At 43.1% G+C, this 27,473-nt stretch overlaps 1 protein-coding gene across 1 annotated transcript in view; it reads right to left on the bottom strand.

Moving 5' to 3' along the window:
* The window catches only part of Zbtb20 (zinc finger and BTB domain containing 20), a 739,030-nt gene that overhangs the window by 38,934 nt on the left and 672,623 nt on the right, over window positions 1-27,473 (bottom strand). The window contains 2 exon segments of the mRNA NM_001105880.2: window positions 26,539-26,726; window positions 27,092-27,255. Coding sequence (NP_001099350.2) covers window positions 26,539-26,726; window positions 27,092-27,102 — 199 coding nt within the window. The 5' untranslated portion in view covers window positions 27,103-27,255.

Raw genomic sequence — 27,473 nt, forward strand, 5'->3', positions numbered from 1 at the left:
AACGGACTAGAAGGGAACAGCAGGCAGTACAATCTTTTTTAATTAGGTGTGAAATCCAGTTCTTTCTTAGGCAGGAGAGCAAAGGGATACATAAAATAGAGGGAGTGCAAGGGTAAGGTGCAGGGGAGGGGCTGAGGAGGGGGATGGGAAGGTAGGGCTGGAAAAAGGAGGAAATACCAGTTCTCAAATTAAACCCAGTATGATCAAGCCAACAGGTTTAAATCAAAAGTAGGGTTCAAAGGAGGTCAGTTACTCAGTACATAGACTAGGTGCAGCGGAGGGGGCCAGGCTCCACAGTTCAGCCTCAAACACCATGCTGCTTTCAGTCCTCTCAGAAAAGAGGACTGAGGATAAGGGGCTAAAGCTGTTTGGAATGGAGCTGAGGAAGTAGGCTATGTTGTTTCCAACTGTTGAAGGCAATCATTGAGCAAGGTTTGATTTGATGTGGGTTTTTAGCAGGGCACACTTCTTTTGACATTATTACAAATTTATGGAACAATTAGGGGATGAGATATTTTTGAATATTTTTTGAATGGTAAAATGAGATATTACAGTACAAAGATGATGCAAATTCAATGTACACTTCCAATTCACACAACAAAACAAAATTGAAATCAGGTTCTCTTGAAAGCTCTACAATCTCCCTTTCTCCTTTCTGCCCTTCCCTCTTCTCCCTCCTTCCTTCCTCCTTCCCTTCTGCTCTTTTCTCTCCCCTGTCCTGTTCTCTTCTCCACTGTTTCCATCCTTCCACTCTTCTCTTGTCTCCTTTCCCCTTTCTCTTCCCCTTCTTTCTCTTCCCCTTTCCCTCCTCTCTCTCCATCCTCACTTCTGTTCTTCTTAAGACAGGGAAGTAAAACGGGAGCTGGGGAAAAAACAAAAACAAAAAACCCCTTGTTCTATGACACTAAAGTCAACCCCAACTCTAGACAACTGTTCCACGTCTAATTTCCTTTTTCGTGTGTTTAATTTCCTTTCTACTTTGTCTAATTTCCTTTTTCGTGTGTTTAATTCCCTCTCTACTTTGTCTGAATGCTGAGGCTAGGTTTCCATCGCTGTTGGAGTCTTAGGTCCAAAGGAAGAACTAATCCCAGGAAGCTTTTCCTGTGGGTCTCGCATAGGCCCTTTCACTTAGCTCAGGTCTCTCTGGCTTGCCTACTTCAAACCAAGTCTGCTGGGATCCCATGAGGGACTGAAGCTTTGCTGGCTTCATGCGGAAATTATAAACCTAACTGACTTACGGCTAAAGCTGACGTGGGGTTGCTTGGATTTTCACTAGATTATTAGTGAGACATTTACCAAGAGTTCCCCAGTGTAAATGTACAAGCTGAAATCTAAAGCAAAGAAGATATCCATGCAAAGAGACCTTCGATATTTGAAACATATTAACCAATCAACGTAGATCCTGAGGTTCTGGCAACAGCATTCTGCTTTGATCCTGCGGAAACCTGCACGTATGAAACTGATCATGTTCCTCTCTTGGCTTAGAAAGGAGCTGGGAGTCAAAACTCAGGCCACATTATAGAAACTGAATAGACTCCAATGTGTGCTTTCCTACATACAAATTCACCTAGACTTGTTAAATAATAATAATGATAATAATAATGATAAATAATTATTTTACCTTGACTGATTCTTTGTCTGCAGTTATATAAAAACACATGTCATAATAATTATTGAATTTCTAAACAGTCAACCTAAATCCTTTTAGGTCACAACAACAAAGTATAATCAAACATCAGTCTACAAGTAATTAATCATCAATTTATGGAACCAATTCTAAACATAAAGTAAAAACTCAGTTTTAGTGTGACTATATCATCTGTGTGCATGTCCGGACTTTACATGCACATATAGGATATGGAGAATATTAGTATAGGATCAGGAGAATATTAGTATGGACATATGAAACTTACTGTGGGAATTGTCTCATGCAATTATGGAAGTTGGGAAGTTCTGTGACAGGTCATCTCAGGCTGGGGCAATCAAGGATACTTGCCAGATCATTAGCTGTTTATGAAGTACCAGGGCACATGATTATGAAGTACTAGGATCTTAGTGACACAGGTCAGTATGAGTCTGAAAGCCTAAGAATCAGGGAAACCGTGGTGTGACTGCTGAGTGTCCAGAGACCCAGAGAGAGGTTTTCTCTATGAATCAGAGACCCAGGCTGGGAGAGACGGTGATGAGGAGCAGGAAGAGGAACTGTGGATATTTAGGTTTCTCCTTTATGTAACTTCCTTGTGTTGCAGGAAGTGCTTCCTAGGCAAAACCACACAGACACTGTACCATTTCCCTCTTCCTTTTGGTTACAGGAAATACCAGTTGTAGCAGCTTACCATTTACCTTAGAAGGGATCTTAACATGCCCCACCATACAGCCCTAGATGTTTCTCTGAGGTACAAGGCCCTGAATTTCACTTCCCACCCTTTGACATAATTGGTTTATTAATGTCTACAGGACTCGGTTGGCTCTTTCCAGTTACCATGCCCAATCAGTATAATGCGTCAATTAAAGGAGCACGGTGGGGCTTGGAAAGGAAATGAGATAACGATCTTTGGAAATTAAACGGCGATGTTGGGCTAAGAAGCGAACACTCTCTTGAGCAGGAACTGCACTATAAATACACTGCTGGCCTAGGCATTTGTCTTATGGAGAAAAGGATACTTGCCAGATCATTAGCTGTTTATGAAGTACCAGGGCACATGTTGATTTGCTCAACAATGAAACTACATCTTGTAAATTAATCAACTGAAGTCATCACTTGGCTAAACTTTTAATAATCTATTAACATTCTCTAGGATCCATCTGTCCTTTGCACAGGCCAAATAAAAAGGCTGAGTGGGCTGAAGCGGGAGTCACTGAGCTGGCATCTTGCAAGTCCTCGATGGCAGGGTTAATCTTTATAAACCCTCTGGGGACATACTAATTTTATTTACCACTCTCCTAGGAAAAGGCAGTTCTGACCTACCCATTTGGCCAGGTGGTAAGTATCCTTACCATAATTACACATTCCAGAACTTGAGGAAGACACATATCTGAGGATCAACCAGAAATCAGACCAGAGCCATAAGCCCCATTAATCACCTGATCTTTGTATGGCCTTACTCTGACTGGGTACCTAAGGAGATACTGTGCTCTCCTGTAGCAGTGTGTAGAGCACATTTCTACTTATCTTTATAAAGTGTGAGTCTTTCTTTCCCCATCACAGGTTCCCTGGTAAAGGGCTGTCAGTCTCTTTGGAGAAGGATGAGGAAAAGATGAGCAGAACATATTTTGGGTAGTGTATGTAGCATTTCCTCAAGTGGTGGCTCTGTCTTGCATTCATTCAGCTCAGCTCTGGGAACTGACTGGGAGCTGTGATTCTGTCTCTAGGACTTGCGATACAGTTTACTTTCTTCAAAAGTTTTCAGTTTATATAGGTCATGGAAGGACTTGGTAGGTTTCCTATTGTGCTACACACTCTGGAATTAAGTGGGCAAGTCATGAATCTTATCATTTACACTATGTTGTTCGCTGCTCCGTCTGTCTATCCAGTACTGTAATTACCCACCTGACATCTGACAGTGGAATGCCGCTGCTTGGTCCTTGTTTTCCCAGATCCAGTTCTCACTGCATTTCCATTTTCTACATGATTGACAGGGATTCCCACTCTAAGGGTGGGGCTACAGCAAAGCACCCTCACAGAGCTCCTCAAAGAACCTGGGTTGTCCCTTATGAGTTACAAGATTGTGCTTTCCACACCTCTCTAAGCTGCGACAGGAAATGTACCATTTCTGTTTAATGGGCCCATGCTGGTTGTAGTCTGCAGCAGCCAGGCAGCATGGCTTTGTGAAAACTCTCAGTGTCCACAGCCTTCAGGTAGGCAGCTCACGGTCCTCCTGCTGCTAAAACACCCAAGAAGAAAGACAACCCAGCTGGGCTCCTTGAAGGAAAAGACCCAAAGAAGACTCAGCTGAGCCTACCTCTGCAAGAGCTGAAAGGAAGCTAAAAAGGTACAGGGAAGGAACACATCTTCAAATTAACAAAGTGTCAACAAGCCAGGTGGTAATGGCAGATGCCTTTCATCCCAAGACTCAGGAGGCAGAGGTAGGTGGTTCTCTGTGAGTTTGAGGCCAGTCTGGTCTACTGTCTAGGACAATGAGGGCTACTACACAAAGATACTCCATCTTGGAGGTGGATGGAGAGTGGAGAGAGAGAGAGAGAGAGAGAGAGAGAGAGAGAGAGAGAGAGAGAGAGAGAGAGAGAGAGAGAGAGAGAAAGGAAGAAGAAGAAGAAGAAGAAGAAGGAGGAGGAGGAGGAGGAGGAGGAGGAAGGAGGAAGAGGAGGAGGAGGAAGAAGAAAGAGGAAGACAAGGAGGAGGAAGAGGAGGAAGAGGAGGAAGAGGAGGAAGAGGAGGAAGAGGAGGAAGAGGAGGAAGAGGAGGAAGAGGAGGAAGAGGAGGAAGAGGAGGAAGAGGAGGAAGAGGAGGAAGAGGAGAGAGAGAGAGAGAGAGAGAGAGAGAGAGAGAGAGAGAGAGAGAGGAAGGACATGAAAACAAAGGGAGAAATGAAAAGTGTCCCAAGTGGCTAGGCAAGAAACCCAACATTTATCTGCAGAAAATGGAGAAGTTGAAAATGAAGGGTACAGCCTATGATGAAAGACAAAAGCTAACTCTGCGAATGCCTCAGTGTTCCTTGACTCCCTTCTTGTATAACCCAAACATAGTTAAAAGATCTTTTCATCTGTCTGTCTGTGGTGCCAGGTGTGTCTGTGTGCAGGCACTTGTGCCACAGAGCATGTGTGGAGATCAGACGACAGCTCTTGGGAGTCAGTTCTCTCCGGCTACCTCATGGGATGTAGGACAGAACTAGACTGTCAGGTCTGTACATAAACACGTTATCTCAGGCACCAGAGGGATGCTTTCTGTATAACTGTAATCCTAACTTATTTCTGATGGTCCTAAGAATATCTGGAAGATGGAGGGAAAACATTTTATCCATTTTTAAACAGGTGAAAGAAATCAAGCTGAAGTGGGTAGTACCTCACTTCACCTTACGGCTTAGAGCATTAAGAAAAACACTAATGCTGTCATTTTCTGGTTGCAAAATGGATCAGAAGAGGGCCAATATGAGCAGTAGGGAGTGCCAAGGCATCACTGCAAAGGCTTAGGGAGCTTGGCGTGGTAGAAGGTATTTACCAACTCAGAGTGGCAGTGGTGGGGGAGGAGGGAAAGAAGGAGGAAGCCTCAAACTGTTTTTCTGATTGTTGTTTATTTTATAACCAGAAGATAGTGAGCCATTAAATTAGGGAAGCCTGTGACTGTCTCAGCTATCAGCTTAATAGCTTACAGGTAAGTTAATTTTATATTCTACAGTATAAAACATACAAAATGGAAATACAGAGTCACAGTTGTATATTGAACATATCTGGAATAGACTACTGTCTTGTCAGACGTGTGTTACTGTGCAGCACCCTTGGTATTGGCTGTCTCCTTTTCTTGATAATGCTGTTAATGTGCTGTGAAAGGCAATTTCTGTGTGCAGTGTGTGTGGTAGAAACCAGAGACCTGGTTGGGACTTCTGTGATGGTAAATTAGCATGTGAATATGTGGGTATATCATATTTTCTTGTAGAAAATGTGCCTCTACATTTGAAGTTGAAAAGTCACTGGAAGATATGCTAATAAAGAATCACAACATAAAAACAAAACAAAAAGAATCACAACACAGCACTTTTAGATCTTTTACATATGTAAGAATGGTACACAAACTGAAATGTCCCCAATACAACCTGTAACAAATCTCAATTAAAAACTATATTCAGGCTGATGTAAGTTCCTTTCCCCTTTACACAGTCTGTTCTCTCACACACTCTCCAGACTTCTGCTTGTATAGAGTATTATCTCAGGTGATTACTTTGTGTTGTAGCACACCTTCTCGGGGTGACACTTTCTTCCACACTTTAGGGATTCTGGTCTGACTTGAATTTAGATCTCAGGGTGGAAACCAAGAGGGCCTGAAGAGAAGCAGCATCATCCTGTGTGGGGGCTTCTCAGGAGAGACCACTAATGTTTTCTCTGGCAATGAGGGCATCGAAAGTCTGCAATCAGGCAGGGAAAGGCCAATCCCTGTGAGGGTGGGCAGTCCTCTGCAGGGGTAGGAGGAACCAGCTGCTATGCCCCAGGGCAGTAGGTAGAGACCACTCTGTTGTAGGGCACAGGAAGTTAGAGAACATGGAGAGAGGGCACTTCCACTGGCAAACGTGTTTCCTCATAGTCTAGGAGCTCAGTGTACCCAGCCTTATTAGTCTTCACAAACATTTCAATCCCAAGACTTAGGATCTCCTCTTTTCCACTCCCTTATCTCTACCCCACACCTTTTCAACTAATATCCTCAGTTTTACATGGGGTATCACAAAAGGCTGGGTTCAAGGTCTGTTAGCGTTCAGTCAACTGAATGATGTGGGCATGCTTAATTTTCAGCAGTTTGCATATTGGGGCTTCAGGAGAGAAATTTTGAGTTCAGACACAATTTTGAGTTCAGTTAAGTTACATGGAGCTGGAGCCAAGACATCTTTTCCCTGAAGATTTGTAGCCGATCTGCATCATATTTCTAGGTTCTCCGAAATGTTTGAAAGTACAATAGACAGAGAAAGTTACTACACATCTTGCTTCTTGTGAGCCAGGAGTATCAAATGTACTTAACTTGTGTTCCCTACAATTCATGCCAGTCTCTTGGTGCTCTCTGCACTAACTAGAACCTTTAGCATTTTTAGTTTAATCAGATTAGAGACAGTTCTAGAACCCTTAAAATCAATTATGCAAACCATTCGTTCAGTTCCTCAAAAGAAAAAGAAAAGTTCCTCTAGAGTTATTCTTGATACAAAAATCTGTATCAGTTGGAGTTATTTAGAGGGAGAGAATCAATAGGATATGAATAGACATAAGAGAGGGAGGGAATGTATTAGGGTGTCAGGGCAGATGGGGAGTCCTGACAGATCATTTGCAGGCTGAGGACACTGGGATTCTCAGAGTATGGCTCAGGGTGAGTCTGAAGGCCTAGTGTGCACGCTGTGCTACTGGAATCTGAATGCTAGGAAGCCTACAGTTCTGATATCCAGAGCAGAAGAAAGCCCTACCTAGCTCTCAGGTAGGGATGCCTGTGCCTGGTTGCCCTGTCTTTGGACTCTCTCGATCCCCAAGCATTGTGATGCCTGAGACCCACTCTCACTGGGGACAATTATCCCCACTCGGTCCCCTCAAACTCACATGCTGAGTTCTTCTGGAAGTGTGCTTGCCACCATACCTAAACTGGTACTGTGTGGGTTTCTAGGCAGTTCCTCACTCTCAGTCAAGGTAACCCTTAGAGTCATCTATTACACTGAACTGTCTAATGGATCTAGGCTTTGAGCTTCTGACTCGGTGCAATAAAACATGGATACTAACTGTCTTACTGTGTGTTTGTGAAGGCTCATGTTTTAATTCTCAGGATAAAAGCATGGACAGAGAATTCCAGACATTCTGAAAAACACCCCTGCCCTCCGCCCAGACTTGGAATAAAATGGCTTCTTGCGGAGGGAAGCCCGGCTGGGACTAGGAGTAAAGTCAATGGAAGCCAGGTTGATGTCTTTAAATCCTCTCACACTGTAAACCTTTGAAGCACCTTTCAGGAATTGCATTTTCCCCTAAAACTCTTTCCTTACAAATTTAGCTGCTGCCCTATTGTAACCTTTTCCATTGTTCACTAAATCTGGAGAACAAAAATACAGAGATGCTGTCCGTGGGTGGGATACAGAGTTGAACTGAAGAATGTACTTAAATTCACAGTTCTCTGGTCTGAGCTTGGATTAGGAAAGGCCTTAAACAGGGACCTCAGTGTAGCTGAGAAATGGTATTTCTTTTCTTCTGGGGAAGAAATTCAGATTTTAAAATGTGTTTCTGTAGAAGCTAGCCTATCTGACTCATTCGCTCTCCTTTTCGGCTCTACATCAACATGCATCTCTTTTTACCAGAGAGATAGAATCCTCACTTCAGTGACTGGAACGAGACAGCCAGCCTTCTAGAATACCATTCTTCCAGAAAATATCAACTGGTAAGAGTTACAGAAGTTAATTTGTGAGTTAGGAACCCCTTACTCTAGACTTCAGTGAGTGAGGAGTAAGATCCTGTAGTTCCAAGCATTCCTACTGAATGACCACACAGCTACCAAGATACTAATTTCTTCCAAACTGCCGCAGTTGTTTGAATGCTTCTAAAGCAGAACTTCAGATTCATGCTCACACTGCTCTGAGTCTTCTGAACACAATGCTGCCTCCAACATGACAAGGAGAATTCAGAGGCAGCACTGTGGGCAACAGGATCTTTCCCTATGGAAGGAAGCCGGGCACTGGGGTTGTTATACATTCTCCTAATAAACGGTGCAGGCCTTCCACCCCAGTGCTTTGGTACATTAATGGTTAAATGGCGGCTCAGAGGTGATGTGTGTAGGCCACCTTAAGACAGTAAGTAGCTGCAATTCCACTGCCCATCTGTGATGACCCAATACAGAATCAGCTTTGTGGACATTATACACTTGCATCTAAATGCCATGTTATTCAGTAACATAATCTAATGAATATATTAGATTATGTATGCGATAAGGAAAATTATCTTCAAATGTAAAAATCTAAAAATTAAAATGAACCTCTGGTTCCTTTCTTGTGCTAAGATGATGATGCTAGGCAAGTGAAAAGTGTTGATAGAGCTCGAAAGCCTCAGGAAGCACTGGTGACCGAGTGGAGCTGAAAGCACTCTTCACCGTCATGCTCATAAGGAGTACTTTGCTTTAATTTTATTCTATCTCCATACCCTGTTCTGTAATATTTCCAATATTATTTATGGATTAGAGTAGAAGGACCGAGCTCTACGACTCCTTACCCATGTTCTTACAGTCTTGTCTCACGTTTGTTGGTTTGATTCTTATGGTATTCCCTAACAGAATCTTTGTACTGATTCAAGAGCCTGGTCATTTTGCCAGTTTCCACATATATTATATATTGTATTCATGGCTCACTTGGGGGTTGGTGATGGACTCTAGGATGTGCAAGACTAGTGAAGTACCACTGTGTCATGGTCTCCCGCCTGCATTCATCCCACACTCTCTCCTGCTATTTTATAACAAGTTCTGAAGTTAGTGGGCTTTCCCACTCACCAAACCTTACAACCTTCCATGAAACTTATTCTAAGTTCTCCTTTTCCTGGGACATTTCACATGATTACTCAAGTGTATGCTGAGTTCTTTCTTTTCCTGCTTTCCACTGGCTTGGAGGTATAAGTAGAACTATTAAATTTTAGTTTGTTGTTATAGAATGAGAAAAAGTTTAGAAGAGTCCTCTTCCTCCTCCTGTAGGTCGGAAGTATTGAGGGACATGGTCTCCCTCATCCAAGGGAGATGTGGTTTCAGGGTTTATTAATCCCTAAAAGGAAGGGTTTTTGTTCTCAATTTGGTCTTCTAAAAGGAATTAATTTGAGCTCTTTCTAGGATATGAAGGAGGGAAGGGAGTCTGGTGCCTTGAAATTAGATTGAGGTGATATTACTGAGAAGAAAAATCATCTTCTTCCTTTAAAATATTAAAGGCAACCAAACATGGTGGCTCATGTCTGTGGTTACAACATTCTGGAGGCTGAGGTGGAAGATTTCTCAGTTCAAGCTATGTGGTAAGACCCTATCTCAGCAAAGGCTCTCACAAACAAAACTGAAGGAAATCAACTCGTACCTAACGCTTTGTGGGGAATGGCTTTGCGTAGTTTTGGGGACTAGACACAAAGAGGCACTGACTACTTTACGAGCAATAGTGATCTTAGGGACTTAGGTTCCCTGTTGAGGGCACCTATAATCACAGTGAGTGAAACAATTCCTAGAACTCAAAAGGACCAGACTCAGCTGCATCTTTGTGGAGAGTTGAGCAATGGCAACTACAAAGCTCACGATGGACCAAGGATCTGACCTCTTCCCTGGACTTCCCATGTATTGTACAAACCTGGGGATGGGAAGACAGTCCTGAGACTTCTTTTGACTTCTATATAAACCGTGTACACAGCAGTCTTAGGTTTAACTTTCTTGAGATAAACAAGGAAATGGTTTGCATACTAGAATGTTTAGGAATAAATCTGTACTCTATACACATACTAGATAATTTATAATGACAGTAAATTAATGCCTCCTCCATTTTCACTTGTCTTACTGTGTATGTCTACCTTACCCAATGCAACTACAAGGACAACTATAACTACAACTGAAAGAACACAGGTTGCTAACTGGATCTCTGATGCTGTCCCACACACTCCCTCAAAGCGGTAGGTGTTCTCTAAGTGACTGGTTATTTCTCCATTACACTGTACAGACACGGCTGAGAGCACAGGAGTTCAGGGTCCATTTTCTCTGAGGTGAGTCTACCCGTTGTTCCAGGAGGTCCTTCTAATCTCTGGTGGCCCACGTCTGGTTTTCCTTTTGGGTTTTGTTTTTAATTTCCTTGCCCTCTCATTAGTTAATAACCGTGGTTCTCTCTTCACTATGAACTTATGGTTTAAAGCAATTGGTTTATGAATTTACCTCACTTCTTTTAAACCACACTCATCTGTTTATTATTTCTGATCTGTGCCAAGTTATTCTCAACTTCCTGACTCCATCTGTCCTAAGGAATATTCTACCAGGCCCTTCTGCCACTGAAGATTCAGTGGACCCCAAAGATGAGCCATGCTTATACAAAAGGGAAAGAGACACACATTCTGGGACCTGAGGTAGAAAATTATCAGGCTCAACCCTTGCCTGACCCAAGGAAAGCAGTGCTTGGTGGTAGATGCTGGAAGCCTCTGTCAATGCGTGCTGACAGCTGTTCGTCATGTTTGTGTTAACAGTGGCGAGGATTGTTTAGAATATTTTCACTTGCTGGCCACTGGGTGTCCTCATTTACAAAGTAAATATGCAACATTTAGAGCAGGTCACCAGGGAGAATAAAAGCCACTAGTCTTCTCTTTGGCTTTTCACACACTGGGTCTAAATTTATTGCTAAACTCACAACCAGGTTGTATATTAGTAATGTTTAAAAGTTTTCAGGTCAAGCTGCTAAAAGTTCTTAAATTGAAAACAAGTTATTCAGTGTCCAGACAGGAATTTCAAAGGCTGTTTCTTCACAGAAGGGACTGTGATCCAGCCATTAGAATGAGCCCTTATTCCTCTGAAAGCTGGCATGAGACTGTGACTATCTGCAGAGATCCAGCACAGAGAAGCAGAGAAGATTGTAATTTATTCCTGAAAAGAGAGAGAACACCAAATATCTCTATGGGATATTTGTTAGATTCTTTTTTTTTTTTTTAATCCTGACTTTTCTGAAAACTAATTAAAAATAATAATGAGAAAGATAAAATATGTCCTTTGTCTGAGAAGCCCAAAATAACGTGAAAAATAGCACAACGTGCTGGGTCAGCATCATGACTATTAATCATTTCCCATTTAAAGGCAGAGAACTGAGTCGTGCCTTTGTAGACCAGTTATTTCATCTATAAATGAAGACGTTTATGCTCCACGGGGATGTCTTGGGAGAAGCTGAACAGAGTCTTAAGGCACACTGGGCTCCTGGGATGAGAGAGTGTGCATGAGACAGACTGAGGACATTAAGAACAACTGCGGTTGCATCACAGCTGTGTGTGACTCGTCTCTGATGGCAGATAGGAATCACGGCCAAAGCTCGTACAGCCAACAACTATTTCCTGGCTTGGTCATTCCAGGGCGCTGAGGTCGACATGCTCTTGCAACTATTTTCTATGCGTGGTGATCTGATTTTCTGCTTTTCCACAACTCTCACTGTCGCCTCACTTTGCTTATAGTTCTGAAGGAATTCTTTCCTTTTCATGCCAGAAAATATTTCTGCCTTGCAATCCTGTTAATTCCTCAAAGTGGAGACAGAACTACTATTAAGGGTAGAAGGGGACTTGCCTTCAAATGTCATCCTTGGCTAATTAGCTAATCTTTCTCAGAAGTAAACTTCACTGGGGTAATTTTTTCACTAGTGTACATCTCAGCTTAATTATTATTCTCTGGCATGCCATTTTGGTATATAAATTATCAACATGATTCTGCGCCATAACTGGTAATTTATACAGATAATATCAGGGAAAGAGGAAGCTCTCTGAGCTATTCACTGCTTTTCAGAGCCATTCTTGGCTTTACCGGCTTGGCTTACTAGGCCTTTTTGTTTGTAAGAGACCACCCACTCCTGCCGCCAGGACCGAGATCTGCGGCTCTTAATCAGTGGTTAAGTGCACAACAATGCACAATAGCTCGGTCACTCTCACCCTGTGACTGTACAAAGGCTTCACAATGCCTTTGCAGTGGATGGAGACATCTCCCCTGTAGTCTGAAGATCTTTAAGTTCCTCGGATTTAGACTATTCCCCAAGTCTTTAATTAGTAGAGTCATGTTTGAACTACTGTAACCCCAAAGACACATATCTGCAGCGTCCTTCTGATCATATTTTACTCTAAGCACTTTCCCATTTTGGCTTCCTTGGTTTGCTCCTCTAATTTCACTTTCAGAACTTCTCGAAGCTCAGTGGCTGAACGTTACACAGCACGGGCCTTATCTGATGTGCCGGCGCCTGGTGTGGCCTAAGACACACTGGTGTTTTGTTCTTATAGTATGGGACTGATGTTCTGAAACCTTGACTCCAACACAAAGCAGATCCTTAGCTCATTTTAAGTGTCTCTCTTCTTCCCTCCCAGCCTCTTCCTACCCACCCCGACACTTCCTTAGTCTTATGTGCTGGCGGCAGATGGCTACCATATTCCGAAGCTGAGTATATACAAAATCCTGCCGAGGAGAACAGAGTGCCTTCAAAGTTAGCCTTTCTATTCAAGTGGATGGCAGAGGCTTCAGGAGCAGAGGACTCCTCTCTCGTTCACTTAGTGCTCTGTTCATTCGGCCAGGAATTTGTTTTCTCACATCTTTTTACTGTCCAGCCAGTCGAAGGAGGGTGGGTGTGAAGCAACTCTCCTGAGGGCCCCTGCAGCAGGAGGGCCCTAAGATTCTATGCCAAGCTCTTATTTCCCTGGGCCAGCTCTGCCTGCTGCTGATCAAATCATTCCGTTCCCAGGGGAGGAGCTTGGGAGCACTATGTGTGGGGGCTGGATGTCTCAAGAACTGCCTCCTTGCTATACTAACAGTCATATGCTGTATTTGCCAGGCAAAGACTGGACCTAGGAAGACGATGAGACAAGAAAGAATGGTTGGAGCAGAAAACTGTTCCACTCAGCAGTAATGGAAGGTGGAAGTGGGGAAACCTTTCTTTTTAGTTACTGCAAGGTTTTCTAGAGCTTTCACCCAATCATCTGTTTGAGCATCTCGTGAACAACATCTATTTCCATGATATCTATGAAAAAACAGGCACCAGATTATATTACAAAGTTGACCTTAACCCTGCCATATTGCTATGAAAATCAAAACATGTAGCGGTCTATGCTCAGGAGAAAGCACTCTGTTTTCCCAGCATACAAACCTAAGGGTATCTGGGACTCACTTTTGTTATGTAGGTCTGCTGAGTGGAAAAATTCAATTCAATTTCATAGCCCTGCAATATGCTCAGTAATACAGTTCCCTGAGCTGCCCTGTCTCCTTCAGCCATCCATTCTGCAAACACTTGCTCAGCACCTACTACGGCTAAGCACTTCACTGGATCCTAGAGATTCAGCAGTGGACAGGACCCGAGTTCTGCACTTGGGACTTCTACCCAGAGAAAATAAGCATTCAATGTTTTAGCTGGGGCTGAAGACTCAGTGGTACAGTGACTGCCTAGCAAGTGTGGGGCAACAGGTCCATTTCCCAGGATGACAAAAATGAGTGTATGAATAAGTAAATAATAAATCATTAAAATAAGGTGTTCCGAAAGTTGGCAAAGGAGCCTTTAGATAGCTCAGTGAATGAAGATCCTTGCTACTCCACCTGATGACCTGAATTCAATTCATGTCTCCCTGTGGTAGAAGAAAAGAACCCATAAGTTATTCCCTGGCCTCTACTCACATGCTGTGGCATATGTGTGTGCCCCCTCCTTACGTGCAATAATTTTTTTTAAGCTGCCAGAGAATGGATGTTATGGCTAAGCTCGTTCTAATTGGATTTTAGGCTTGCTCCAAGGAGGGACTTCATACCCACTACAGTAAACTTTGTCAAGGGCTTGTGGCTGGGAGATCACTCGTCCTCGGGAAACACACTACCATCACTTGGATAAATAGGACAAGTGGTCACACTGCCTCCTGAACAGTCATATTTATACACAGGCCAGTGCTGCCTTCATCAGGGAGATTTGTGTTTGCGGTATGCAGTGGTGAAGCAGGCACATAACCGGTTGCAGTGCTGAGGATAGGGAAGGTAGAGTGCTTGACTGCAATGGGACATCGACCGCCCTCTCCAAGACTCAGGAAGCATCAAGAAGGGGAAGAGGCAGAGGACTGGAAGGGGTTGCAAAGGGGTGATGTATGCTAGAGATGACGTATCACTGCACGCTCCAACTCACTGCAACAACAGTTCCCCATTTCAGCCCTGTAAAGGGTGTGCACCTCAACATTTCTTCGTGGTAGGGGGAGGTGCTCATGAGTCCCCATAATTCCCTAAGGAACTACTGAGAATTAATGCTGACCAGGGATTTCATGACATAACCTGTCACTCATGCCCATTCAAGAAACTGTAACTAAAGGCACAGAGACATAACTACACACAAAGGACATTAAGGAAGGAGGGAGAACTGCTGAGATCAAACAGTTTTAGTGGGAGAAGGAAAGGGATGAGAAGGCAATGGGTGTGTGTATGTGTGAAAATGACTAAATTTGTTATATACACGTAAGGAGCTCTCAAATATTTTAAAAATATATATCCATGAATATACTTCTAAAATTATTTGAGAGCTATATATTATATATAAATTATATATTATTAATATTAAAAATTATATGGTACATGTATACTGGCTGTGTTATTTGAGTAACAGGCATAGTTCACCTTGCAGAGTGCTGTTTCTGAATTTTCAGATACTCTTAGTGAGGGTTTGGACCCCTGCTACCAAAAATATTCTGTCCTCGCTCCTTCTACTGTTAGGCTGGCTGCCTTGCTACAGTGCTGAGACTTCAGACTGCAATGCTGTTACTGCTTTTTCCCTTTGGGTGGGATGGTAACTGTGAGGATCGTTACTTTGTGAGCTACACATATATTTTCTCTGTAAATATTGTACCATCTAATTTGCGTCTTTGGATTCTGCTGATTAGCCATCAACATGTGATTTAAGAAATTCTGCATACAAGATGCAGAAATCATGACTCAGTAAGTTATCATTTTAAAGCTCTGACTTAGGATGTATACAGACTTGCACATCATCTGCTTTGGCTTTCAATCTGCAGCTATTACTGGAAGATTTGAAGATCAAGTTCCTCCATGTGTGTGTGTGTCCTTGCAATTCTACACCCAGCTGCAGAAACACTCAGGAAGAGAGAGAAGCAAATGTCCCAAACCTCTCCACATACTGCCCCAAACTATGTGGGTACCGCAGGACAAGAAGCAGGGACAAAGTCAGCAAGCCTCATTGAATTTCTTCTTCAGGTTTTATTTTTCTCCTAACTATTGCAAACTTCTTCAGAAATGAAGAAGGTAGCCAGGCCAGTAACTGAGAGTAACCTCCTCTCTGTCAAACACATTCACTTCCTAACTCTATCTGATTTTGAATTATCTCAAAATACTCTAAAGTCATCATGAAGACTGTCTTTCAAAGATGTATATGTATCTGTGTATGTATGCATATATGAATGCATGCACATATATATGCACACACACACGTTTGCTTGAATTTCTCTCTCAGTGGTGTGACAGAACAATGGCTGCCTGTTTTAAGGTCTGATCTATGCTCTCCTCATGAATTTAGACATGGAAAGCTTACATGGGGCTTGTGCAGACTTGACATCTGAGGGAGAGGGCAAACCGCTCCATTCCCTTTCCAAGTATTTGAAACTCTCTCACTGAGCCGAATGCAGGTGAGCACCAGGAACTCAGCTGGGTGATGTTAGCATTCAACACTATCATATTATTATTCTAAAGCTCCTTCACACAAGGAGAACACACTGGAAAGCTTTTTGTTTTATACTTTTCTGGGTATGAGATAATTTCCTTATCTATGAAATGTGTTTTTATAAGAATGCTATGACAGTGTATTTGACATAGACTGGTGCTTACTAAATATTAGTCCTCTTTCAGATTTAGTAAAGTAAATCAACAAATGTAGAAGTGGGGTTTTTGTTTTTGTTTGTTTAGGGTTTTTTAGAGGCCAAAAAAAAAAATCACTAAAAGATTAGTGGAGAGGGGCTGGAGAGATGGCTCAGTGGTTAAGAGCACTGACTGTTCTTCCCGAGGTCCTGAGTTCAAATCCCAGCAACCACATGGTGGCTCACAACCATCTGTAATGAGAACTGATGCCCTCTTCTGGTGTGTCTGAAGGCAGCTACAGTGTACTCATATATAAGAAATAAATAAAATATTTAAAAAAAAAAAAGATTAGTGGAGAGGCTTCCTGATCCACAGAGGCCTGAATCAAGATGGGGGCACTGGCAGGAATTCTTCTCCTATGGACTGAGGATTCTGAGTTTCAGTGGCTCTCAGGAAGTATGGGCCCTGATACAACTGCCATTTATGTTGTTTTAATTCAAGACCACATTTTCTTCATAATGTAAAACATCTGAGCTGACACTAAGCAAGGTATCACCATCTATCTGTAGTTATCACACGCCAGGGGAGGAGGCAGAAAGATCCCAGGTTCAAGTCCGGTCTGGGCCATGAGACCCTGTGTCAAAATACATACATACATACATACATACATACATACATACATACATACATACATAAAAGTAGAAATAACTGAAGAAGACAATGAAGAGGAAGAGGTACTAGCTGGTCAAAGCCACTGGATGTTTATCTGGTGCTGGTGCTGTTTTGGGAGGTTTACATACAACACTGTACCTTATCTTTCTTTACAACAACCCATTGGACATGTATATGATGAATGTGTAGATACCATGCATACAGGGAAATAACCACAGAGGACGGTAATTAAAAGCATGTAAACTGCACTCATAGACTAAAGTCCATGCATAACTAGACCCTGGCAGTGAGAAAACACTTCCTGAACAACACACAATCTAAATCTTATCCTATGAACAACACACGCTGTAGGGCAGAGGGTCTCAATGTGCAGGTCTCAACCCTTCGGGAATCACACATCAGATATCCTGAATATCAGATACTTATATTCTAACAAAATCAAAATTACAGTTATGAAGAGCAACAACAATAATTTGATGGTTGGGGGTCACCACAATATGAGGAACTGTATTAACTGGTTGGCAGTGTTAGGCAGGTGGGAACCACCACTGTAGCGTCTGTTGCCTTCTCTGCCCCTTAGCAGGAGTCATGCTGGATTTGGATGTTCTCATGGGACTTCTTGCATGTGACTTACTCTTGGAGTAAAGGTTCAAGGAAGCATATACTGACTGGGATATGCTTTGGACATACTGGTCTTTCCTTCTTTTAATTCTCTGACCCCAACTGAATGAAAGCTTTAAATGTGTGTCCTGACAACCACTGGATGTAGGCATGCATTCTCTTCTCAGGGAGCTCACACATCTGAGAGAGCTTCACTTCCTGGAACCAGTGGAGTCAAGGCCTCTGCTTGTTCTGAAGTGGAATGGGGCCAGAAATACTCTATACTCTCTGCCTAAAGTCTGCTTATATTACTCTCCAGAAGTTGGGTCTGCTTGAGAACATCTCTCTCTCTCTCTCTCTCTCTCTCTGTGTGTGTGTGTGTGTGTGTGTGTGTGTGTGTGTGTCTGTGTGTGTGTCTGTGTGTCTGGGTTTGGGAACCTGTGGGAGCCCTGCGGCGTGATGGAGACACTAGACCTGAAGTTACGGAAGTTTGTGAGCAGCCCGATGTGCATGCTGGGAACAGGATCTGGACCTCCGTGATTACACAGGAGGGTTAATCTGGTAATCATATCTTGAAATTCCCAATGTGGTGTTGTACCACACGAGATTTAAACCTCCTTGCCCAAATGGTGAAGCTAAGTTTGCCCATGATGCCTGGAAGAATGTACGCTAACACAGGTAACTATGCAGTCATTAGGACAGCCATTAGTCAGGAGAGGACTTCACTTTAAAGAACTATGCTTCAAATGATTGGTTTGAAAATTGTTAGATTTGAACACTTCCGGTATCTGATACTTGTCCTCAGCTAAATGATCAGATGAAGTGGGTATCTGTGAAGTCTCCCACAGAAGACATCCACAACTTTTAGCAAACATTTATTTTCACAAGTAGAAGGAAGGAAAGCAATGGGGAAAGGGCAGGTCAATCCCTGACTCACTGGGCTGGGCACTCATGTCTGCACTGGCATGGATGGAGCAACTTCCCTCTCACTAGACCTCCTTGGGAGGAGTCTTCCTTCATATGCATTTTTTTTTGTTTTTGTTTTTTGAAACTCTGTATTCTTAAGAGCACACATGATCCCACCTTTTCAGTTATGTAACATCCTTTAAACCTTAAAGATGTTTGTTTGCAAATGCCACTTCATCATCCTTATCTCTTATCTTGTTTGTCCCTGAACTCCTCTGCATGGTGTGTGTGTGAGAGAGAGAGAGACAGGGTATGTGTGTGTGTAAGGGGGTGGGGGGAGAGGACACCTGATTCTGCTCTCATGACAGGTACCTCCCAAAGCCTGAGGTGACTTTTGTCCAGTTCTCTGCCTCCATGTTCTCTGCAGCTCACCCATTCCCTCCCTGATGATCCCCTCACTCTCCTGGCTTTCTCCTCTCTCAGATCTGTTTTTGTTTTTCTCCTTTGAAGATTCTTTGTTCTCTTCTTATCACTCAATGTAAACATTCCTCAGGTTCTATTTCCCTCTTTTTTTCTTTCAACAAAGTCCTCTTTGAAGTCTACTCCTGTAGTTATGGCACAAATCATGGCCTCTTGTCCAAAGGGTCTCCTGCACCTAATTTCCAATATTTCTACTGTAATCTAGGACCCCCATTTGTAACTCACCACTCTGCTTCTACTGGGAATATCCCCATGTTTTATGTTTTGTGCTGTATGAAACAAACTCTATTCTATTCTCAGAATTCTGCCCCTTTTTTTGCTGGGGATTGAATCTAGTTCCCTGGGTATGCCAGGAACACCCTCATCTCTGAGCTCTGTCTTCAGGGGGTCACTTTCCTTCTGTTGCTTGCTTGCTTGTTTGTTTGGATTTCTGTTTTTGCTTTTTGACCTTGACTGTGGGAACAGTAGCTTCCTGAGTGGCTAGGATTGTAGGCCTGTTCCACTAGGTTCAAATCCCTAAATCTTGTTTTTGATATCCTGTTGGAGTCATCTCTGGTAAGTTCCCTTCTCAGCTTCACCTCAGTTTGCTGAGTCTAGCTCCCCTGGTCTCTACTCCAATCACTAGCTCCCTTCAGGTCACTAAAGTGTGAACTACTGACAATGTCTCTTGTGCTCTTTCTCCTTTTCTAGTTGGCCCCTCCCATCCCATTATGGTCCACATATTGCTGCTAAATTAGATCTTCTCTAAGATGAGTTGTGATGGTGAAAAGCCCCTTACAAACCCCGAGGGTTTTATAGTTTTGAACTCAGGTGCAAACCTGTCATCTTTTACCCTAAGGCCTCACATTCAATGAAATTATATTCACCTTTCAAAAGAGGTCAACTGGAACTTCTTCAATAAACTTAATGAGATGTTAATGGATTAGAGTGCATTTCATAACCATTCTGAGTTCTAAGATAAGAGTGACTGGAAGACATAGACTAAGTATTATAGTATCTGACTCTGCTAGTTTTCATTGTGTGCCCATGCAACTCAGTAAAGTGACACGGACACATACAAGTACTTTTCAGTAAGGCCTGAGCAAGTGAATGGAGGCTGAGGGTCTTGGTGTGCTGATAATTGTAGGGAAGTTCTTTATCATGGTAATTCTTCTTTTACAAGAATCTAAGTCTCCACTAGACACTTGCAAGACAATCCTGTGTAATACCTGGCCTGAGGCCCTCTGCCTTCAAAACACTGGGTCACCTGCCTGGTGGCAGTCCCAAGTCTGCTCTTCACAGTAAGTTCTCTCAGAAGTGGACTTGGAACAGGTGCCACATTCAGTGAATGGAAGAAAAGAGACTACAAAGATGTAATTAAAAAGAAAAAGTATGACCTTAAACATAATAAATACAAACTCTAGAAAATCAGAGCAAGAAAACAGAAACAAACTACCACCACCACCACCACCACCAAAGCCAACTGCCTTCTGAGACCTAAGTGTTGCACTGTGCACCACTCAAAGCCCCGAGTAAGAGGGTATAGCAGGCAGTAACAACAATTCTAAAGATAGCACATGAGCACTAGCTCACAGGTAGAAAGGCGACTTCTTAGAAAAGGGAGAGTCTCTTTTAAAGAAACGAAACCCACAAGTACTCAGTTAATGGAGTGGCAGAAACTCAGTTTACACAGTCGGGAACAAAATGAAAATAAACAGCTCCTCACAGCACTCGGAAGAGAAAGAGCACGGGTGCTCTGGAGGCAGCCACAGTTCCGACTTACATTACAGATGCCCTATTTACTACTTAATTGATATACAATTTATTAGAAAATTAATTATCCAGGCCATAGGATAGTGACTATCTGTGCTTGTTACCCCTCTTCCCATTTTGGCTGTATTTCTCCTACAAATTAGTGTGACCCCAAAATGTTTTCAGGATTGTCCAACTTGTCCTAAATTCCATAAATAACTCTTTCAGAGGATGCTGCTTTTTGCCATGTCTCTATTACAGTTCTTCACAGATGGACCATTTTTGTCCTTCCAAGGTCTAAGAATAACTCTTTCAGTTATCAAGACAGACCACAATCCAGTTCAGCTGCCCCTGTGGGATTCCAGTTAGTTCAGACACATCTGCTGAGATACATGCATCAGAATCCAAATGAAGTCTTTGTTTGATTATACATTTTGAACATTTATAGAGGTTTTTTGGGGCCAAAATGTTTCTCATTTTTCTGGCACACCAAACAGAGATCTTCAGTTACAAACATTGCTTCTGAGCACCTCCAACAGAAACCCAATCTTTCCATGTGAACAGGTGCCTCAGGAAGCTTTTGGAAGGTTTTATACTGAATCAGCTTTCCGATTGGAAACTTTCTGAACACGCAGTCAAATTTGCCAGAGAGACCTTCAAACTTGCTTGAGCAGTTTTCACTCACACAGACATACATTCACACTTAGAGACAGCCCAAGTACAGCAAGTCAGGGCTTTGGAAAACTGAAGTTTCTTTCTTAAAGGTTAAATACCATATGCAACCAAACTGAGCAAAAAGGAATGTATGACAGGGAAGAATGAGCAAATAGTAGGAGGAGCCTCACTGAGCATGCCCACTGGAGGCTGTGCTGGGGCTTAAGCCGGGCAGTCTTCATGTCTCCTAATTTCCATTACACACCCAAGCCCTTGCATTTTCAAACATTATGCCATAACGTATTGCAAATGATTCCTTTTATGCAGAAACCTGTTCAGTTATTTTGAGACATGCCCTCTTAGCACAAATGGGTCAACCAGATTAACATGTAGAGGAAGAAGACACTAGTATCTGCATGAGGTGTTCTTCCGAAAAGCCCACCTTTTACTTGAACTCCCTACAACTGCTCCCCCCGCCCCCCTGCCAGTCATCAGAGAATAAACTAACCTTTAATTTCTGATGCCTAAAGAGTTAGGAAATCACTCCTCCACTGGGCAAGCCTGGAATTCATGGGGGGAAAATCTGCTTTCAAGTTGTTCTTACGGCCCAGGACCAGATGCTCCAAGGTGGCCAGAAACCTTTGTCTACACCCACTTAGCAGATTTCTGGCTCTTTATCAGGGACTCAGAGGTTTATCTGCAGGAATGAATCATTTCCTTCAAAGTCTCCCTTACCCTATTTACATGCTTGCATATTCCTTCCATTTTGTTTTCCCCCTACAGCGTTACTAAGGAATTAATTATCTAGAGGAACAGGAACATACAGTAAGTACATCTGAGATCCAGGATGGGACACAGTATGTCATCTATTAGGCCTGGCTAAGACCAGCAGCTGATGCTAAATGGGAAGGAACATGCACCAAATGTTTTTTAATCACAAAGTTAGTAATTAATTGCTCTTTAAAATACATTTTATGCTTCTTTCTGTCTGTGTACATGAAATGCACATTTATTACATGCCAAAAATTACAACATTATGGTCTAAATGTGACTGGCACGGAAGTCCGGAAACCCGAGTTAATGTCCCCACAGCAACTTTAATCCTGTCTGTGTGCACATGTAGAGCATGTCTTCCGTTACAGGATAATGCATAGAGATGGGTTGGGGAGGGGCGTTAAAGGCTCACATCCTCAACTGTGGTTCCTGAAGAGACACAAAGGATCAAGGCTGCTCCTTTCCCCGTACGTGGCTAAAAACAATGTCCTCATGCTGGTGGTGTTGTGAAAGTGCAGAATGAAAGAATCGGCTGGCCGGGATGCTGTGCGCGAGGCACTCAAGGGGACAGTTTCTGTTGCTGTGGGAACCTGAACTTTGCATTTCCTGACTTGGGGGTAATTAAAATGTCAGCCTTAATGTGGCATTAATGGAGTTTGCCATAAAAATCCTCTTTGTTTTGTTCTCTCAGAAATTGCTTAAAAGTTCAAAATGATCCAAGTGTACTAAAAATTTAATCACAGGGCCTTGGATGAGTGATGGGAAAAGGAATAAGAGAGAGAGAGAGAGAGAGAGAGAGAGAGAGAGAGAGAGAGAGAGAGAGAGAGAGGGGAAGAAGAAGGAGGAGGAAGAGGAGGAGGAGGAGGAGGAGGAGGAAGAGGAGGAAGAGGAGGAGGAGGAGAAAGAGGGGGAGGTCAGGGAAGTGAGCAGGCAGGAGATAGGAAAGGAAGAGCCCATGGTCTCCTAGACAGCAGGCAGCCCCATCAGCACCGTGCTACCTACACAGCTAAACTTAAACCCACCCACACAACAGTTTGCTACTGTGTAAAGGTTAAATTAAAAATAAATAAAAACTGTTAATGTGTAAATGCATCTTGGCAAGGACAGAAAAACCAGACAGTCTGACGAGTCCAGCACAAAAGCACTGGAAGGTAAGTGACCATGACTGTCAGCTTCCAGCTTCCGAAGACAGAGATAGTGCAGTCTACAGCGGAAGCAGGGAGAAGCCCTTCCTCCTTCCGGGGGAGCCTTATTGGAGGGCGGGGGACACAATGGAAGGAATATGCAAGTAAAAGTTCTGGTGCATCTGTCTGTCTGTCACATGAGCATGATGTGCTACAGCTTGATAGTTGTCAGGACAGGCTTCTCATGGGGGCTTCATCTGCTCTCCTGACTCTGCTTAGTCCTGTTTAAGTCCCTGAAGGGAGAGTTTGGCTCAGTGCATACTCAGCCCGTTTGGTGGGTTAACTGCTCTGTGGAACACCTAGGGTTCTCGCACTCTTTCTATTCCCAAATTCATCATAATGCCTTCTATTACCGTCCTCTGGATTTGCTTGCCATTATGCTTTCAGAAATGGTGGAGAGGTGACCAGCGTCATGGAAGTGGTAGGATATTGCTGAGAGGAAACTGTGTTGGGAAGTGCACCGCCAAGCAGCAAGCATTTCTGTGGCAAGATAACAGGAATCTCAATAGTGCTACCTCTGCTTTTGAGCATCGCTAGGTCTCTGGGCAGGGGTAGGTGCTGCAGCGCGGTACACTGCCGACCAATCATCTAGACCATGTATGCTGTTGGACTGGTCATCTTTACTCTGGTGCGTGCCTGTCACCTTTCCTAGTTACAGCAGAGCTCGCTTCTCATCTGTGGGCATGATTTATCTAATGTGTTTTTGTGACCGCATCACCATGATGAGTAGCATCACATGTCCAAGGTGCCTGTGGATAGCCAGGAATGCCATCTTTGTGCATTGAGCCCCGAGTTATAGATGCTCAGAAAGAGAGCAAATTCAGAAACACTCATTTGCACCCATGAGAATCAGTTTTCCTGGTTGTCTCATCTGTAAATTGGGAAGAATCACACTGACGGACAGGAAGTAGGCATTAAGTCATGACTAAGAATATTTTTGCTAAGTACACAACAAAATAAAAAGGTGCTATGGAAATTCAAGCGTTTGTGAAAGCTCGGAATGCCACATACTGGAAGAATGTTCCTGAAATTAAAGGGACTAACAAGTCAAGGGCACTATTTTTAAATGCCCCAAATCTGTTCATTCTAAATAGGAACTGAATATTTTACCTTAAAGAAATTAGGCTTTTAAATTAATCTATGGTAAGAATGACATTTGAAAGTAAAAAAAAAAAATCTTCTTGAATGCAAGAAGAGCATCCAAAAAATTTAACAGCTTAAAATAAACTCCTTTCCTGTCTTCTCTCAAGCAACCTCCAAATGGACAGATTTCTGTGAATCTTTCCTAAAAACAATTTTCCCCTCAGTGTAGGCTCAAATCAGGACAAACTACAATCCAAATATGTTTGGGGAAAAGTATAACCAATTTCAACAACAGGTTGGTGCAGACTTACACATCTTAATGGCAAAATCAAAGTGACTTTCTTGACAGCTGGAGATTAGGTTTCTCCTCCCCTTGGGTCTCTTTCCAAGTGCATTCAGATGCCCTACTGAGATCTGCTCTTCTGGCTTCCAAAGGGTCTGCAGCAACAGCACTGTCCTGCTGCTCCTTCTACATATGCCAGCTAGCAGGGCGAGTAAGGCCTGGCTGTAGGATGCTTGCCGTACAGTACAGGAAACATAGTGCTTTTACCACTTGGAAAAACATTCAATTGGTTTGTACCAGATTTCTGCCTAGGGCCGTCCTATGCAATCTTCCCCACAGGTATGGCAGAAAGCCAGGTGAGGAAGGTGTGTATACTGACACTCCAGGCCTTTTACCAGCTCGACAGGCTACCCTTCTGGTAGGCAGGGGCAGCGTGGTGTGCACATGTCTGTCGGCACTATGCCATGCTATTTTCAACTTCTTCCTGTAATTACTATTAGGCCGGAGACTTCCAGGCAAGAAAGTCCAAGGATGTGACTATGAAGATGGTCCAAAGAATAAAGTCCCTGCTTCTGTCCCCTGTATCTAAATAGAAGCTGTAAGTCTGATGGTACAGATCTTATGGCCTTAGCGACTTGGATCTCACTTTGTTCCCATTCTTTAGTGACAGTTGGAGGGTGGCTACAGCCCAGCCGCTGACTCAGCTCACACCCCTTGTCTAGAGGCTAAGACAGCAAAGTGAGTGGGGGAAGGGCTCTCCCAGACTTACTTACCTTTGTCCTCCTGGCAGAATTTTATATTTTTTTCTGCCAGAAAATAACAGGAAGAGATTTGGGATCTCATTTCCTAATGGAGAGTTCTTTTTTTTTCCCCCTTTAACTTTCCTTTCCTTCCTTCCTTCCTTCCTTCCTTCCTTCCTTCCTTCCTTCCTTCCTTCCTTCCTTCCTGGTTTTTTCCTTTTTCCTTTTTTTTTTTTTAATTTTGTCTTTGAGGAACAGGTTATATGGAGTCCTTTTTGGTAATAAAGCTTTCCTGGTATATTTAACTCACTCCGTTGTGCCAGCTCTCTGCCTGTTACCAGACGTCCTGTGGAGAGATGGGTTCCTAGAGCTGTTGGGCATCTTCGCTATCAGGAATACTCTGTGGGTTTGGTACTGTCAACATGTGCTCCTCTCTCAAGTGCCAGGTTACACTTTAGAAACGAAAAGCAGCCTCCTCACGTGACCTATCAACCTCCTTAAAATAGAATTTAAGAAGTGACTTCTAGATTAGTGAGAAGATGGCAAAAATAAACAGCAAAGCAGTGATTTCAATAGTGACAATTCGCATTAAGTGCCCATTTCCAAATTTAGCCTGTAGGCAGTTTTTTTAATTAAAAAATATTTTTAACCTGCATTCTTATTGGCTATGCGAAGTCTGGGTGGCTTTTGAATTCTTGGAAGCCATTCTTTTTTTCTTCTGTAAATGTATGCTATCCTTTAACCACTTCAAAATAAATTAAAAACTGGAAAGATTGAAATTCAGCCAAGCTACATGAGACTCCAATAACCAATGCACATCTGACTTGGGCTCTGTAATTTGGAACTGGCTGTTTCCTTGTGTCTCACTGGCCTGCTGAGGTCCATACTTGGTTATTCCGTTTAGTGACGTCCAAGTGCTGTTACTGAGAGCAAGGACACCAGGGAGCAGCAACATCGCCTCTTTTCTTAAGTTAATGTCCCGAAAGCGAATGGGGTGACACACAATTAATCATCAGCGTTAAATGGCTGGTTACCTGGCTTTCAAATATTCTTTGGCTTTGAAAATATATAGATGCTGGTTGGATCAAAATGGTGGCGTGCTACTTTTGGCTACTTTGGAAGGCCAAAAGGAAACAGCTTGCTCTGAATGCAAAACAGCCAGAACCCTGGGGTGGGGGTGGGGGGAGCACGGCGCTAAGCTTTGGGAAGACACCGTCACCTCGCTGCTGTACTCACAATCAGATGACCCGGTGTGAGCGTGAGAGTTTGTCAGTGAATGTGTTGAGTGGATGAGGGCTGGGTCTGGAGACAAAACAGCTTCAAAGTTCAGGCAGGGAAGGCCCGGCTTGGCGCTGGATCCACCCGGCTGAGTAATCTCATTCTCCTCAGATGCCTTCTGGTTTTCAGCTGTCTTGGGTTTCTTCCTGAGAATAAACAAAGGGCCCTTTGAAGGAACTGACTGCATATTTGGGAAAAGGCATTTTTAGAATCTGTTAAAGATAACTTGATTTTTTTTTCTGAAGGGGGATGGGAGGGAGTCCAGTATGTCCCTTGTTTTAAAACAAGCTGATTCTTGTTTTTTTCCCTCCAGTAATGGCCTAACTGGGAACACATGAAAGCATATGGGCCAGGCAAACAGCACCACATTTGGACTCTGTTGCTGTAAAAAAAGACCCTGTCCCAGAACTTTAGACAGCTTGAGCTACGTATGGCTGACATTATCCAAGAAAGCATCCTTTCCCCCTAAAGAGTTTTAACACGCTCTGGAAAAATACTCGTGGAGGTTTACCGTTCTAGCATTTGTCAGGAAGCTTAGAGTCAGGACCCGTGGAGTAATGGGAAGAGCACTGGACTGGGAGTCAGGAGCCTTGAGCTACGGGACTAGCTGTGCCTGCAACTTGCTGTGTGGCTTTGGGCACCTCACTTCACCTCTCTGGGCTTCAGTTTCCTCATCTGCAAAATAAAGGGCTTGGATTAGAAGGCCCTACAGGCTCCTTCTAGCTTTAAATCTCTGTTCTTGGAACACATTATGAAGTATTCAGCTTTCCTGTTACTATTACTTTTATGTAAAATCAACACAGAGTTTCAAATCCCAATCTCCATCTGCAGGCTGTCCAGAGGGAGGGCAGTGGTAGAGGAGACTGTAAAGTAGGAAGTGAAGAGCGATTAAG

This window comes from Rattus norvegicus, chromosome 11, assembly GCF_036323735.1.
Source record: "Rattus norvegicus strain BN/NHsdMcwi chromosome 11, GRCr8, whole genome shotgun sequence".
In the NCBI taxonomy this organism is placed as follows: domain Eukaryota; kingdom Metazoa; phylum Chordata; class Mammalia; order Rodentia; family Muridae; genus Rattus; species Rattus norvegicus.